Source organism: Amblyomma americanum, chromosome 1 (assembly GCF_052857255.1).
Source record: "Amblyomma americanum isolate KBUSLIRL-KWMA chromosome 1, ASM5285725v1, whole genome shotgun sequence".
In the NCBI taxonomy this organism is placed as follows: Eukaryota; Metazoa; Arthropoda; class Arachnida; order Ixodida; family Ixodidae; genus Amblyomma; species Amblyomma americanum.
In genome coordinates this window covers 280,184,663-280,202,384 of record NC_135497.1, presented here as the reverse complement: position 1 = coordinate 280,202,384, position 17,722 = coordinate 280,184,663, and the positions used below count along the sequence as shown (strand labels likewise).

Below are 17,722 nucleotides of genomic sequence, written 5' to 3'. Positions count from 1 at the left end.
TAAGGCCTTATGCGGAATCATTAGATATTTATTTCGCTAAGAGATAAAAGATTCGCTCCACAAATTAGTGTATCCCTTGCTGTTCCTTCACAAGCGGTTATTGTCAATTTGATTGAATATTCCCTCGTGCGCAAAGGAGACCTTTTAATGGATCTGACGCAGCAGATTTAAGGGCCAGTTTGCTTAACTGATGGAGAAAAGAGTGCTTATCACGACAGCTAATTTTGGGTAATGAAACTGCGCTTTCCACTACGCACACAGTAAGACAGTGCAGCTGGAGCAAGTTACACCGAGCTCTTTCTCTGTGCCCAGAAATCCCGCTTCACACTGTATTTGTAAGCGTCGTTTTCGCTTTAATACAAGATGGAACGTACAGAGCAGAAATCTGCAGCTTAATGCGCCGAAACGTAAGCGCGGCAGGTAAAAGGAGGGCTTCTTCAACCAAGCACGACTCTGAACCGTCATACAATCCGCCATTGTCGCAACGTTTTCGCTCTTTCGCTCTAGTGGCGTCTTGCGGAAGTCGTGAACGCTGAGACCACAGAGCTGTGCTTTTGCGTTACTTCAGAATGACACCCTCGTACCTGCTGGTGCTGGGGTCCTTCTCAATCTTGCCTCTGCTGGGATCGGGACCACTATGGCACGAGGTCATGACTCCGCTCATGAACAACTGCGCGAACTCCTGGTGGAGCAATCTGCTCTACGTCAGCAACTATCTTCCCTACGACAAGATGGTAAGCTCTCGATTTTGTGAAGCAATCGAGCAAACATGATATTTTCTCGCATCACTTGCAGTATCTGACACTTAATCTTGTAATTAGCTGTCTCATTTCGTGCGAGTTCGTACACTGGCATCAAAGTGTCGAAGCCAGGCACCTCTGGCAGTGAAAGAATCGCAAAGTCTCTGCAGACTTCTATTTGACGGTCACAGCATAAGAGTGCGTGAAAGCGAGTTTGCGTAGTTGTTTTACCGCTTCCTTCTGTTTTCTAAGGCTTGTGAGTTCATTTCGTTGTTTGAAATCCTGCTGTTAAAAGACTACACGCACGATACAGTACTTCTCTGTGAGCAGTCCTCTTGCTCGCGAGGTGTGCATGGCTTCCCTCTTGCCGCAGCACGCATTTCGTTATTTTCGACCTTTCTAAGCTTCAGCCAGTAGGGCGGAGCACACATATCTTTGCGCATTTTTATAGAAAAAATGCTTGAATTTTTGCGCTGCTCTCGCGGTCTGGCGCATAAAGGCGCGCAAGCTTTAAGGGCGCGCTGCGAAAGTGAGACCAGCGCGGTATGGTACTAGCGCGTTCTACGGGTGTAAAGCTCACATTATTAGTCTCTGAGGGTACCTCGTATGCATAACAACACGGTTTCAAATTTCACATTTAACTAAATCAAAGCTAGCGTCATTTGCCAAGCGTTTCGGTCGCCAGAGATACGTAAGATGTCGAATGTCAAACTAAATGTCTAATCGCGCATCTTGCGATGGGCCGCATTCCTCGGTTCCGATTCTTAACATTTTCCAAGCTATTAACAAATAGAAAATGGATTTGCAATATTCTGGGTGTGTTTCATCATGCTCACTGCCGACTGTTATTGCAAAGTCTCTTCTATCTCTCTCTATATACTCTATGGCACTATAGGGAGCTTGCACTCAAGAAACAGCGGCCGCCATGTTGTGTACGTGGAGCACGGCGAAACGCCGCGCGCATGTCTAATCCGCCAGGCGGGCTTGCCGGCCTTCATTTTTGAAGCTGCGTGCTGTGCGCTGTCATGGCGCCCGCCACTTGACGTGCAAGCCTCCGTGTTACACAAAGAGGGACAAAGAACCGACCAGAGGCCCATGCATATGTGACAGACACAATTAGGGGTTTAATTTATACCCGAAGCTTCATTCCATCATTTTTCGCCTCTTCGGGGTTTACAGGAGTAATCAGTCAGTCCTGGTTACAGAACAAAACTGAAACGTAAGCAGTCCTTCCAAGTGCGTGGGGTAGCTTCATTTGACGTTCCCGTGAAGGGCATTAGTGAAGCCATTGCCAATGCAACGGTTAGCCATTTCTGCACCAAAGCAGCTAGTAAAAGTACTAAAGTGTTATCAATGCTAAGTACGAAAGTTAACGTAACCTAACGTGTAAAGTTAACTTAGCGTAACATAGAAACGTTGACGAAACGCAACGTAACCTTGCGTATACCTCCTTGCAAGAAGAGCCACGCGTTCAACGCGATATTGCATGTCTCCGCGAGTCGTAGAATACATGTGGTGTTTATACTTTTAAACTCTTTACACTCGAGGTGGTGTGAGCACAGATTTCAGTCGCATTTTAAGCACGTGTCTTTGCGGTCGAATGCACGCTCAAAACAACATTCGATGCCCCAGAACGAGCGGATTTAGACCACACTTTCTCTCGCAGTGTCTTCTGCACACCTGGTTCCAAGCGGTGAATATGCAGTTCTTCGTCTTGGCACTGCCTCTGATGCTTTTCATCTACAAGTAAGTGTGGAAACAACAACCGGGGCTGCGGCTTTGCCGCACCAGCTTTGGCTCTGTTTGTAAACTCGTGCGGGTATATAATGAAGTTGCGGCGTTTTCCGCAGTTATCTTTTATGCAGTAATATCTTACCTTTTGTTGTGTTGACCGAGCTAAAAATGCGCGTCCAACTAAACTATGACGTAAGTTTTACTTTCTCATTCCCTTCCTATTGAATTTTTTTTTATCACCGCTCCTTGAAAATTTGGAGTTTCAATTTTCTGCGCTGAAATAATATTATTACGAACAATTCGAAGGAGAACCTCCGGGGAAGACACGTAGAACTGCGGCGGTCCCTAAGTGGTCCGAGCGCGCGATCGAGAGAGAACCATCTTCTTTCTCTACGAATGCAGGAGCTTCTACTTCTTTTACAGTGGCACGTATCACTATGATATTAATTAATTTATAATTAATACAACTACACTTGCTAATACTGAAAAAAAGTAGAACTAAAGGCTATAAAAAGCCACTTCTGTAAACTCGTGTAAATTGAGTTGCCATGATGTGCGTAAAATTCCGCTTAATTTGAATTGCAGCAATGATAAAAAAACGCCTTGCATTTTAATATTACGAAAGTCAACATTTTTGTTATTTTTAACAAAAAGGGCTCACAAATAAATACTGTGGCTTTTAGCATCTTGGCATACGTTGATTTAGAAATATGGAAACACAGACACGCAAAAGCGTGCGCTTCAAGAGCTTAGGTCAAGCAAAGATATGTTAGCAGGTACTACGAAGTTATGCCGTAAATGTTTCTCGTAAAGTGACAGCCGGAGAGGACAAAGGTCGGTGCCTTTGCGAACACAACAATTCACGTAGTGACAGCGTGCAAATATAGTTTGTGAGGTACCGTCTGTGCACAATAAACACTACGCCGTGCGCACCGAAGAAAATGAAGCTCTTCAGTTACCTGTCATAGGTGAAAAAAATGTTCCAGGGCCGCTACCAGAGCCGGCATGAGTCCGTACGGAGCAGGAGTGATTGCCGTCATTCGCTGGCTTTGAGATAACAGATGTCGAGGAGAACTTTGCCATTATCCTGGAGCTCGTGAGAACAAATTAAAGTAGCCAAGAGATGCTTGCTGCAGCCCCACAGTGAGAGCATTGGCGTGCACACTTTTTGTAACGGCTAAGGCACCGATTGTATAAAACCATATGTGTGCAAGTGCGAGCCCGATGTGCTGTCGCAGCGCCTCAGACTGAGCCATGCCAGGCAATCTGCTTTCCGTCCGTTGCTCATGCCGGTCAATTGCGCAGGTTTGCAGCTCTCGGCCTGGCGCTGGTAGTGACGCTGTGCTTGGCCTCTTGTCTGGCGGTGGGCCTCATCACCTACTTCTTCGACTTACCACCAGCTTTGCTGCTCATGACTTCTGAGTGGAGGTATGCTCGTGTGTCCTGCTTATCGTTTTCAAGGGTTTTCAACAAATAAAAAAATTACAGCCCACTGTGCGGTTCATAGCAGTGACTACTTCTTTGTTCTCTGAAAATTATAATAGTGCCGCGTAGTGCCATGCCTGTTGTCGCAGTCAGTGACCATAGGCTGGGGACGATAAGCTATATTAAAAAAAAAACTTTTCCGTGAACAAAGTGCCGGCCGATGAGAGTGCAGTATTGAGCACAGATTGATTCGTCGCTTTAGTGAGTGTTGCGCTTAGTGTACTTCACTTCTCGCATTGTTTATTCTTACTGTGGCTTTCGTCTCAGATGACACCCAGTGTTTGACCTCATTGCAATGATGGCGTTCAGAAGCCTATAGGGACGCGACCGTCCTTCACATGCGACGGTGACGAGGCTAGAGTCACTCGCACATGCGCATGCGCTGGGGCACCTGAGATGTTACATAATGGCGAAAGTGTTTGGTTCCCGGGGAAGCACCGCCCGTGCAGCGGTCAATGTGAGCGCACAAATTTTGTTTATATTTTGCTTTTTGGGACACGTGCTCTCTGTTTCACGTGCGGCCGGGCAGCAACAGAGCCTACCCACAGAAAGTGCCATGTTACAAAATGATCTCTCTATGTCGCAGCGGTATGTGGGCAGCGCTGAAAACATAACGGGAAACCTTTCTCGCCTCTGTTCTTCCTGCCTGCAGCAAAGCCGTGCAGCAGCTGAACCTGTTGTACTTCCAGCCGTTCACACACTTCGGCCCGTTCTGCGTGGGGCTGCTGTGCGGATACTACCTTGTTAAGAACAAGACCATCACGATGAGCAGGGTGAGACTGCTTACTCTTTCGCGATGGCTACGAAGCTCTTCCCCTCCAAGCAGGTTCCCGCCGCAGTGTAAAAAGATGGTAGGGCGTTATCGCGCTTCACCTAAAGTGCACAGTTCGCGGTCAGAACGGAGCTGCGAACTTAGCGTAACAAAGAGCAATTTTTTGACACCGGTATTAACTTCCGCATGTGGTGGTGAGGGCGTTTTAGCACTCTGACAAAGACGCCTAGTTCCGGGCTGCAGAAGAGAAGGAATTATTGGAAAGGGTTGTTGTCGGGTGAGGCCCTGGCTGGGTAGCCGGGCTCACCAGTGTTCGCATGACCAATGCGGAAAGAGAGAAATTCTTGATATCAGCGCAGTGTGCGGATGAAGATGCAAGTGTAGAGTGCCAAAGTGAGGCGCTATATACCACTGCACCAAGGTGTGTGTGTGGTGGTGGTGGGAAGGATTGTTTAGGATGCCACTGTAGTGTGCAAAAGAAGGGCGACCCGGACGTTGCTTGAAGTCCAGAAGATTTCGAGTATAAGAGAAGAATGGGTATGGACCGCGTGCTATGAGACTGCTTCTGCGCGAAGGAGCTCAGAGTTTCTGATCCATGTGTCAGTCGATATACTAATTCCGAGTTGTCACAGTGGTGACGCAAGTTATTTTCGCTTATGAAGCTGGCTGTGGCCAATTGGTAATCAGAGACAAGAAAAAAAGCGCTACTCACCACTGGCTGAACCAGTTCTCCTCTGCCTGCTCTCTAATCGTCGTGTCTTGTGCCTGCTATGCGCAACAGCGCCGGACATTTGTTGCATTGTGCCTTACTGTTGTCGCTCTCTATATATGCCGTCAGTTATTCGTCACTATACGGCTCACGCAACTCAAAAAACTTTTTTTTCTGACTCTTTCATCATCTCCGTGCAGCCCACATTGTGGTTAGGCTGGGTGTGCGCGCTGTTATGCGGCCTGGTGTCCCTGTGGGGCGTGTACCCGTTCCGCGCCGGCTTCGATGTGCACCCGGCGCTGGTCTCCTGCTACGCGGCCTTGCACCGCACCATCTGGTGCGCCGCAGTCGCCTGGCTCGTCGTCGCCTGCCACGTGGGCCACGGAGGTAGGTCATCTGCGCGCACTTGCTGTTGCCGGTACACTGGGAAGACCCCGAGGGCTGAAAATAATGAATGCACGGCGGAAAAGTGCAGTCGCGCATTCTGTATGACTCTCAGCACACATTCTACGCTTTGGTCTCTTTAAAAGTGCTCAATGGTTTTGATAAAAATTAGAACTTCGCTGTCACGCTTTTAATATGTCACGCATGAAATGAGGCGAGACGAGGTGTTTGCACTTCGTTGCACGATCTGGAACGAGTTATTCGTTTCCGTTGTAGTGCCCATCGAAGGTAGTGCCGGACTTAAAGGGGCTCTGAAACGCCTTTCGAGGAGAGCACATTAACTCAATTAATCACTGCACTGCATTGCCATGAAAACCAGAGCCAAATAATACTCTTCTACACGCAGCAGACAGCCCGCAATCACGCGTAAAAGTTGGCGAGCTCTTTCCGGTGACTTTTCATGCTCGCTCCCTCCTCCGTCCCCCGCATCTGCGTAGACAAGGTGAGAGGTGGCCATTGGTTAGATTCTGGCAGGCGACAACACAGGGCGGGACTGACAACTGAACATTTATTGAAAAACAGCATAGCTTATATGGATCAGCCGTGCGTGTAATCTGGCACGCAATGATAAAATGAAGATGAAGCATGAGAAAATAGTTCAATGGCTACCATGACGAAAACAATCGGTACGGCGATCCCCTTTCATCTACGACGTCACACTAGCTGGTGCAAATGGGGTAACACCCATGTCATGAGACTATGTTGATGCTAGTGCATGGAGGGCCTGCTTTGAGAAGGCATTTGCCACTTCATTCTTGAGTTTTATTCAAATGCAGTCGCCAGCCAACATTATTCACTATTGCTGTGCACATTCTAACTTCATTGCAAAAGTATGGTTGCATATGTGTACTTGTAATTCTTGGTTGTCATCCTTGTGTTTGTTTGCTGACGCTTGGGTTTCTTTCTTCATGTTAAGCATTCAGACATTGCTAGAACAATGAAAATGACAGAACAATATTCGCTGCAACTCACTCCACCTACACATGTTCACGTAATAGAGCGTCATGCATCACCAACAGTGCGACCAGAGCATTCTGCAGCCTTTAGAGCAGAGCTAGGCGAGCTAACAACCAATTCTAAAGTTCGTTTCCGCTGCGGCTCCCCGCGGCACATAGCAAGTTCATCAATGTGCAAAGCCGCAGACGTCAGGCAGCTACCGTGGCCACGGCCAGTAAGCCGCTTAGCTCCGGCGGGTCGGGAAGCTCCGCTCCCAGAGGGAGGGTCGGCGAAGGAGCGCCTACCTTCCAGCGTGCAAAAAGTGACGAGAGGAGAGGGAAAGGCGCGAAGACGCTGAAGTTCAAATTTTAACTACAGATAACTTAGCTTCTACAAAGCGCATTTAAAAATTCTTGCTGGACACTATTCGTGAAGCGGTGTGCTTCAATATCCCAGGCATACCGCAACTTTATTAGAGCCCTTTTCACAGCCCCTTTAAAGGTGCACTAAAGAGGAATCCGAACTCGTCTTTTTACCGCGACAACTCTAACTACACGTTCCGGGCATTCTTCGAATTATTGTCCTGTGTGGCCGATTGCCCTAATTAAAGCGGATTAAGCGTCCCGGCTCCCGGCTTTTTTTGAAAACTCAACGCGGTGAGTAGGAGGAGTCAACCAACGCATCAGCCAGTCCCGCTGCGGCTTGCCGCTCTGCCATAGGCTGAGTGATACGTAAATCATAGAGTGCACGCGTATTTTTATTTCCGTGCGCCTAATTCGCGGCTATATTGTCTGCGACTGAAACGTTTTGTCCACAGAAACCTAAAAAAACAAAATAAAAGCGAAAGCGAAACCTCGACTGGACTGGCTGAAAGCACTCACCTGTTGGTTGACTCCGCCTACCTACCGCGTTCAGTAAAAAAGAAAAAAAGGCGGGAGCCGGGACGTTTAATTCGATTTAATTAGGGCAATCGGCCGCACAGGACAATAATTCGAGGTTTCTAAGAATGTACGGAACGCGTAGACAGAGTTCCTGCGGTAAAAAGACGAGTTCGGATTCCTCTTTAGTGCACCTTTAATTCGGACAGGGTGACCGAAGCGTGTTTTTGGGATGATGCCAAGAATCAATGAACAGCTTGTGTTTATATGTATAGATGAGGGCTGAAGTAGTCATTCTACCTACTTCTTGTTGTGGACTTCGAGATACACGAAGTAGGTACTAGAAAGGCGCTTGTTCGGGCGCTCAAGCATACCTAGAGGCATAAACTGCAATAGAAGAGGACGAACATCTCTCCCATCTACTCCGCACAGACGCTGTACATAAGAAGTAACTTTTTTTTTGCTCATTTGCGGGTGTTGTTGTAACTGGCAACTTTAAAAACGAAAAGAACGTTCCTGTGGTGAGTGCCGGACAACGCAGTGCTGTGATTTTTTGCAGTGTATTAATACGACGACACACGCGATCTTTTCTGTGATGAAGCGTACTCTATTTTTTTTATGTTAAGGCTCAAGCCCAGCATTCATGAACAAACATTCTCAATATTGGAATATTGTAAGATACTGTTATGGAAAAATTGAATGTAATGATCCACTCCTCCGATGCGTAGCAAAACATTTCTTTTAAAGTCTTTCCCTCACTCGCATGGAGTAGTTAAGACTGCCGTAAAAAAACAAATGGGCAGCGTTTTGGGCAATGGCCAGAACGTTAATAGCAAAAAAAAATGCAAACCTGCTGATGGGAGACCTTCGGATATATTGATTGTTGTAGTGAAATCTTTCAATATATGAAGAAATTGCAGTCATAAACTCTTTGCCGTTGAAAAATGGTTTAGTCCAGAATTTCTGGGTATGATTATTGTTGAAAGCACAGAGAAGCGTAGGTGAAATTCCGTGTGTCTTTGAAAAGAATTGCTCTTGGACGCCAAAACCGCCTGGCGCCTTTAGCAAGCAGCTCGAATAGATTAAGGTTAACTACTGTGTGTTGACTCTTCTGGAAGCAGGAAGTCAAGTACTCTTTCCGGAAGCCGGAAGTCACTGTCCCTATTTGAGTGTTTGCTCACCCATCGCAACTTACTGCTCTGTTGTTTTGTGCGTGTCATCTCACTTTGTTCTGCGTGAGACCGTAGAATGTCTTGCATATTTGGGTCAGCCATTGTCGGGACAGCCTAGTGTTTTTTGTATGAGGTGGGCATATTTCTCACTTCCTTTTTGTGCCTGCGCGCCCTAGTTTGATTTTCGCTGCAGTTTTATAATTTCGTTCATTTTATTCACTTTTTGCTTCTTCAAATGCTCTGAGGCTACGCAGAGGTAACGTGTAAGAATGAGCCCACTTTTCTTGATATGGTGGTCCTCATTGTTAACTTGGACTAGGTTTTAATGATAAAACGTTATGTTTCACTAATATGAAGCGTTTATATCAGCTTTCAATAGAAATTTTGAGTAAGTAACATTTTACTCTTATAAGCTGTGAATCAGTTAAGGTAAATATAGGAAACGGTAGCAACAAAATAAACTATTCGGTTTCATTGGAAGGTTTTGAGCGAGAACTGCCTGATACTGATCATTTCGAAATTGTTAATGGCGCTTTTGATTAACCAATATTGTACTGTTAAAGTATAGTGAGTTCAGTTTATTAACCTGGCGAACAGCACAACAAAAACGTTAAGATGTTCAATTAGGAAGGCTTATAATTTGAAGAGAACTGACTTCCGCTGCTCAATTCTAAGAAAGTCCGTCATAAATTTTCTGCTTTCGAGGAAGTGTCGACTGTCAGAAAATCGTGAAATCGTTACCGTTCTCACGCAGCGATAATAACGAATGTGAATGAATGCATCAGTCCTTACATCACAGTAGTGTGGGCAAAGTATAACTTACATTTGAAAGCACATATGTTGAACCGTGCATGTGAGACTAAGGCACATGTGTCCTATCTCCCCCTAACAGCTACAGTGCTCCAGTACCCGTGTTCCAAGAATTCATATCAGGTCCTTATATTCTTATTTGCGCTGATCTGTAACATGCTTTACTTGAAACTAGTGGGAAACGTCCAAGATGGTTTGACCTTTCAGAAGCCGTCTCCTTTAATTCTTGAAAACAATCAATTAAAGTTGCACTTCGATTTCTATTAAGTCCATGAGCGATCTTATATACTTAACCGGCTAATTAAAGCACATAGATACGTTGAAATGTCTCACAAAAAAAGCCACATGAAGTTTCCGCGAAAAAATTTATTCGTCCTGAAAAGTGCTCCGTGGTTCAAGAAACGCAGTTCGCAGACATCGGACCCACGTCGCGTATTTTAAAAGGCAACGAACGAGTGATGTAATTTCGACTTATTTAACTGTTTTGAAACATTAATTGGACCTTCTATCTGTGCAAGGTTCATGCGAATTTGGCGTTAAGTAGTGATTGATACATAATGTGCCTTTGTGTTTTCGACTTATTTAACTGTTTTGGAACATTAATTGGACCTTCTATCTATGCAAGGTTCATGCGAATTTGGCGTTAAGTAGTGATTGATACATAGTATGCCTTTGTGTTTTGGACTTATTTAACTGTTTTGAAACATTAATTGGACCTTCTATCTGTGCAAGGTTCATGCGAATTTGGCGTTAAGTAGTGGTTGATACATAATGTGCCTTTGTGTTTTCGACTTATTTAACTGTTTTGGAACATTAATTGGACCTTCTATCTATGCAAGGTTCATGCGAATTTGACGTTAAGTAATGATTAATACATAATGTGCCTTTGTGTTTTGTTTGAGCTCAAAATATTCCCAAACATTGGCCACGGCGCTCATGTTTTGACAGCGGCTTGCTGTATGTCATACATTAGGCTTTATTTCTTTGTCTTCTTTTCGTGTCCGTGCAGGGCTGATCAACACGACGTTGGCGTGGAACGGCCTCGTGCCGCTCAGTACCCTCTCCTATCTCATCTACCTGATCCACCCCCTAGTTATCTACATGCACGTGGCCACGGCCAGGGAGATCGTCAACCTTGATCAGTTCAGCATGGTACGTTATGCGATTGACAGCCGACACACAGCATGCAGAGTCCTCGCTCAATAGAACATGGTCCCTGAACGGAGGCTAGGCACAGCAAAACAGATTGCCAGATTCAGTTGCTGTGTTGCCAACGAGGACTACCTCTGGACCCCTGGTCAAAAACGACTACCAGTACAAATCCATTAGATACCTTCCACCCGCAAATGTAAACATTTGCGGTGCATTTCACCGCATCAGCTCATTGTTAATTGCGCGCTGTTGCATTTGAAGGGCGATGTTTTTAATTAGGTTGATCGTAATTCTCATGAGTGTGCAAGCAGATGCATAATATCATGTTGGACTTAAGGAGCCTCTGGACGTCGAGATTAAACAAGTGCCGTCGACAGTATGCGTGGCTACGATAGCGATTGCCGAAGCAGCCAAGTCTGCAGATTTTTGTGGAAGTCAAACATTTCTTGTTTGAATAATCGTATGCGATTTGTGATCACACGAAGGAAGGAAGGCTATCGTTCCACTCTTCCTGACGTCATTGGTTGTGGAGCGGCTGGCTGCCTTACTTTCGATTGGAGAACAGTACACTTGCACGCAATAGTTTTGATAAAAAAACAAATATGGCAGCGTCTGAAGTACTGGTCTGGCAGCACGTTTACTGAGCGGTAAGCGGCCACCCGAAGGTACCCCAGTGCGCTTTCTGGTGTCGCCCGATGCTTCTTTGCAGGGGTCGCTGTTTTTTCTACACTTGGCTGGACCGAGGGAACAGCATATCCGTCCTTTGTCGGGCCACTGTAAAGCTCAAATCAATGTTTTTTTCTCGAACCCTGTATCATACTTCACAGGGCGTACTTACATATGTGTGTGTTGATTGCAACTGCCGTCAATAAATGACCCAGCACGGGGAAGCTCAGTGGAGGGGTAATATCTTAGAGTTTGATGGTTTCAGCTGTTAGTGATGCTTATAAATTGATAAGTCAGTGTTTACTAGCCTTCCATTCTACCCACGCAAGGTCGTTCTCATGCGCATTCAAAAACGTTGTCTTGTCTCACACAGGTGTGTCTATTAATTATCTCTGCTCGGTTACCGCTGTCCTGACAAGTGAAGAGCTAATCGGCTCTATTAGGGAGGAAAAGCTGCTTGGAAAAAAAAAATTATTTAGTTTCACGTACTGCAGCCTCGCATAATGCTATTGCAGGAGGAGATTAAAAAAATGTCGAAACAAATCATAGCAACCTTTTGCGACAGCCAAGAATAAGGTGCAGGGCTCACCTAGAACCAAGCGAACTGTGCTCATTGCATTGAAGACTGAGAATTAAGCATTTCTTCGTAATAGCGTCATAATTTAGGTGGTGGTTTTTCCTTACTTCAGGTGACACGCGTTTTTAGTGTCGTAGTTAATATTCCGCTGAGATTCAGAAGACGCCACAGGTAGCACCGGAAATTTCAGTAACGTTTAAAATTGTGGTGCTGTAACCGTACATGTTCCATTTGAACGTTACATTAATGTAAGAAATGAACAAATAACGTTATATGTAGTACGGTAAATATTAGTTTCACGTTCAAACTACACCTTATTCTAATACTGTGTTCGAAATGTTAGTTTAACGTAGAATCATAGCTATAAACCCACATCACAAATTCCAACATTATAATGTTCAAATAATAACCATGAAGATAACACTGCCAATAGATCTTAAAGCACTGCATCTCATAAGCTTTCACACCATGCAGTAATCATGTTTCTAAATAGTCGAATTTTGCAGTAAAATATCTGAGATAATGGTTGCCATAAATTGCATGCGTACCACCAAAATTTAATCAGAAAACATGGCATCTTACTGATTCACCACTATTGACTGAACTGATTGATTGAACTTTATTTCTCGTCTTAGTCATGGGAGGCTGGGACTAAAGGCACATAAGACCTGACAAATGTCCCATCCCAGCACCATACAAAAATGGTGATATTTCACTCAAAGATTTGAACGAAAACATCTTCAACGGAAGTCCGTCTGGTTGGGTTCATGAGATAGAAAGTTGAGATAGCTGGGATAGTTGAGAGATAGATGAGAAGAATAAGGCAACACAAAAATGACATCCGGCTAATAAATTCAGAATCCAACCCCCTCGCTAAACACTGCGAGCGCGCCGACCACCGGATAGCCCTCGAGGAGGTGAGCGTCTTGGCTGTGGAGCCAAACCTGTTTAAGAGGCGACATGTGGAGTCATGGCACATCCGGCTCACAAAGGAGGCGATGAATAGGACTCCAGGAACGCTCCCCCTCGCGTACGTTAGTGGACTGCGCCACGTGCTAACAAGGGGAGAGCGAAGGCAGCAACCCGCTGCTGCTACTGGAACACTTTAGTCACCCCTGAAGGAGGGACCGAGTTGGTCCCGAAACGTTGGGTAAAGTTAAAAATACTGGTTGGCGTCAGTTTTCTCTCAACTTCACTCAAAGATATACACACAGAAAGACGTTTGAATCGCATTGGGATGAACAAGCCACATGACAAAACACACTCGCGTTTTCTGAAAAGCAGTCTATATACGAGCATTTGTAACGTGGTACAGACACATACACGTACAAAACAAGGAAATATCGCAGATCAGGAGAAGCAATTATCATCAGCTAGCAATAATGTATTAAGCTGTGTTATGAAGAAATTTTTAGATATACGGAAATCTAACAGTTCTCCGGTCTTTTTTACAATTTCTGTCGACTTATGTAAGAATGTTTGTCTCTCGTATGTTGCTTTTGTCTTTTGGTACGTGTCTAATGTTCGGCCGGAAAGACTGTTCCACTGGAAAGACTGGGGGGTGATACAATGCCTATAGCGGTGATACATTGCCTCTAATGGTCAATAATTTTTGCTCATATATGATAAACAATTTTCTTATGTATACCTTTCGTCTGCACGAAGCATAGAGTAGCGCAAAAAACAACAGCACTTTCTAGGTCTACATAACGACCACAATAATTGCAACACAAACGGTGTATTCATTTTTGTAAAAAGCGTTAGCTTGTTGTAGTTAGCCGTAGTATTCGTTCCCATTCCAACACACTGTAGCAATGTTTCGATAAAAGGGAGGGTTGTATAACTCTTGTTTTAGCCATAGCAATCAGCTGGCTTATTTTGTGAACGACACCGACAGGTTTAAAAAGATTGACACATAACTGCATTATATGTGACCCTCGAGAGAAATGATCCCCAAACAATACGTCTAAAATTTTTTGTTCCTTAGCACGGATTAATTGCTGTATCGTTGAAATAAAGGCTAATCTTATGTTTATGTTTTTGTTACGGGCCCTAAATATAATGTACGTTGTTTTTGAAGCGTTTAATTCCAAGCTGTGTTTCCTTAACCAGTCTGCAACAAGTTTCTATGTGATTTAAGTCCGCATTTACGCTAGAAGCAAGTTCATAAATATCATTACATGTAAAATAACTTCTTGATATAATTCGCATACGTTGCCAAGCCAGTGAGTCAGGCATTCGACTACTATCGTTTGCATAAATTAAGAACCACAGTAGGCCTAATTTTGAACACGGAGGTACAGCTTGCCGTATAGGTAAAATATAAGAGCAAACAGGATTTAGCTCCAAAAATTGACTTTGATTGGTTAAATAACTCTGACGAAGCCACGGATCCCGTAGTTTTCTAAATTGTTATCGTTTTATGATCAGTTGAGCCAAAAGCATTTATTTTAATCTAGAAAAAGGCCAAGTGTATTTGCTCTTTTGCGATGTTCTCGATTGTTTGATCTTTGATATCTAGAAGGGCTTGCTCTTCTGACGTATTTTTTGAAAGTCATACTGGGACATTGAGATTACGTCGCGTTTGGTAAAAAAAATGGTGGTGATTTAGCGCTGGTTAAATCTGGAGTGACGTGATAGCTACAGCTGGCCGAGTGGAACTTGCTGAGTTGAATTGCAAAATCAGTCTTTCGCCGCTCCGTTTCGCTGGGCGTTCCTTCTTCATCTTCGGCCCACTTGACACGGCGCATGCGCACAGCAGTGGCAGCTCGGTTTTGCCGGCTCGCCGCGCCGCCAGCAGCAGCAGCTGCTCCGCACGACGTGGCTGTTCACGTGACCAACCACGTGACGAACCACGTGATCAGCCACGGCGCCGCGTCGACGGCAGCTGCTCCGCACCACGTGACCAACCACGTGACAGCGTGGCGGCAAAGCCACAGGGTGGCAGCGCAGCCACAGGGTGCTATCAAATGGGTGTGTCAAATGTGCTATCACTTATGGCATCTTTCAAGGCTGGCTATGTAAGCTTCGGGCCGTGCTATTTTTTAGAAGGTGAGTGTGTGAGTTACATGTTTCGGATATGGTGTATTCTGGCGATGTCACCATCGTCTCCATTTGCTTCTTGCAAAGTGTGCATTAAAGTTGTGGCGGATCACAGCTGGCGGGCCTGGTCTGGTTTAAAAGGCCTACCATTTTGGCAAAGGTTGCACATATGTCGCTTCAATGATTAAATACAGTTAGCTTCCTCCAAAGCTTATTTTTAACGTTTTCAAAATGCCAGAAAATATGTAAAATAAGAAAAATTTTCAAAGTTTGACCAAAACAAAGACGTAACATTGTTGTAACGGTTCGGTGCTGCCAGGGGCAACTGTGGACCTCAGTATGTACTCCTTTTTTCATGTCGCCTGTTTAACTGTTGTTTAAAATGAGCTGCAAAGAAGTCCTCCACGATTGCGAATAGGAGACGTTAACCTGACGAGCATATCACCTTTATATATGCTGTGAGCTGCGAAGGCGAACTGCACAGTTCTAGAAGGGGCACCGGTACACCACAAATGTAATGGAAAAGTCGCTTAGAAAAACTGAACGCAATGTATTACATCTCGGTTGGGGGACCAGTTTTCTCCAAGTCCGCAACGCTGAAGGAAGGCTAGTCTAGCAGCCGAGGCGTCGTAATAAACTGTGTTAAGTTTCTCTGACTTCCTTATCATCTAAAAATCAGCTTCCAAGGAAGTGCCCTTCTCACGCAAATATATGTATATATCTGTAGCGCATCTACTGTCTCCTATTTCCTTGTAAAAAAACGCGCGGTTCCTTGGCGACGCTTCCTGGTGCAGTGCTACAGCTTCCTGGGACACACGGCGGTATCTGTGCTGCTGGCGTACGTGGCACACGTGACGGTGGAGCTTCCGTTCGCCACTGTCAAGGGGCTGCTGATGCAACGCCGGCGGGCCTCGCTATCGTTGGCCGCCAAAGGACGCCAGGCGCCGCTCCAAGCCATCGTCTGCGGCGCCGTTGCAGTGAACGGTCACCGGCCAACCGCAGCGCCACAGCCCGGCTTTGGCCACGTGACCTGCAACGCGTAGCGCCATGCTGTGCCACTCGTCCCTGCGAGCTCTGCTACGACACCGTCGTCATGGTCGTAGTCTAGGTAGCAAGCGTTGAGGAACGTCAGTAACGTCGCGATGGAGCGGGTGCAGGCAGAAACACAGTGCGTACAAAGACTTTTGATGGTAGAGGAGTGAGCGTCATCACACAGTGCTGTCGTCTATAGACCGCCTTCCTTCGTTACCTCTCACAGCCGCGCTGTAATGGTGGATCGGACATATGTCATCAGGAGGCTGGATCGCGGGCGGAAAAGCAAATGTTATCATTCTTTCAAAGAGGTTGCCTTCTCGATGCTTCTGCTTCTCAACATATGCGACTTCACGCCTCGACAGCTTCACAATCGAAGACGAAATCTCGCGCCAAGTCTCCTGGCTCGCTGCTCAGTGTGTGAAGCAGACCGCTGTCAGCCCCTATTGTGATATCAGTGCAACCTCACTACAAGTGTTAGCGGTTCCTTCTCCAACGTTTCCAGATCATTCCCGTCGAGCGCATCGTTTTGTAGCCTGTGAAACAAACGAAATTATTTCTGCATAAGGGTGCATGGTCAGCACCAGTGGTAACAGCGATACTTGTGAGCCCAAAGGGGAAGCTGAAACTGACGCAGGTCAAAAGGATTCATGATTGCGCATCAAGTTTGCCTCCTAAGTTATCACTTGGCTTGAATGTATGATGTGTGTTTCAACCACACAATCTCGATGCGGCATTACCGCTGGACCTGGCTGTCGCAAAGCAGCTAGCTACACGATTGATCGCTGCGCTTGGAGAGAAATGCGAAGCTATCCAGACATCTCCTGCATCCGTCTTAAAGGCTGCTTATCTGCTTGGATAGTTGTACAGCAGGATTCTGCGTTGCAGAGGAGCGCACGAGAGCGGCTGTTCAGTATACGTCGCGTTCCCGCGTTGGGCTACTTCTACGCGCTCATGATTACCAAAGCGATGCCAGTGATCTCTCAAACGGTTCTAACTTGCAGGTCACGAATTTCCAGTATTATGTCGTTTCCCACAGTGGAGAAGGCGGTTGGGATAGAAAGCAATATTAAAAAAAAATCGTGAGCAACGAAAGAGTGGCCGCTGCTTGATTGCTGAATAGACGGCTTAATCATCACGCAAGCATCGTCACCATGTGTTATCTTCAGAAAACTGCTATGGCTGTGTGTTTTTGTGAACATCATCTCCGCATCGTTTTGATGAAGATTGAAATGAAGTAGAATTGTTTCTCAGCGTTTTAATGATGTCTGTTCGTAGCTTATGTTCATCGGCATGTTTTTGTTTTCTTTCAAAGAATAAACAATTCCTTTCTGGCACAATGGACGGCAATCTAAGTGTTCTTTCACCCGAAGGCTCGAAGTTTGGCAAAAGTTAATCTTAGGGGGCGGTTAAGCTCCGCCTGAAGGGTGTGACGTAATAGCGCAATTGGTTAACTCCCATGTATGCGGAAGGTCATTCTGTACTTTACATTCATAGGTCCCTGGGAATCCTCATACCCCTCCTGGCGCAGTGGTGCAGCGGGTAAGCGATGCGCCACTGTCCTGCGATGGCA

General features: G+C 45.6%; 1 protein-coding gene across 2 annotated transcripts in view; it reads left to right on the top strand.

Moving 5' to 3' along the window:
* The window catches only part of LOC144115185 (nose resistant to fluoxetine protein 6-like), a 62,410-nt gene extending 44,928 nt beyond the window's left edge, over positions 1-17,482 (top strand). For both annotated transcript variants that reach the window (XM_077649437.1, XM_077649438.1), the window contains 7 exons: positions 569-734; positions 2,407-2,486; positions 3,780-3,902; positions 4,612-4,732; positions 5,641-5,827; positions 10,690-10,832; positions 15,912-17,482. In XM_077649437.1, coding sequence (XP_077505563.1) covers positions 569-734; positions 2,407-2,486; positions 3,780-3,902; positions 4,612-4,732; positions 5,641-5,827; positions 10,690-10,832; positions 15,912-16,160 — 1,069 coding nt within the window. In that variant the 3' untranslated portion in view covers positions 16,161-17,482. The remainder of the gene's footprint in view (positions 1-568; positions 735-2,406; positions 2,487-3,779; positions 3,903-4,611; positions 4,733-5,640; positions 5,828-10,689; positions 10,833-15,911) is intronic.
* Positions 17,483-17,722: the final 240 nt, after the last annotated feature.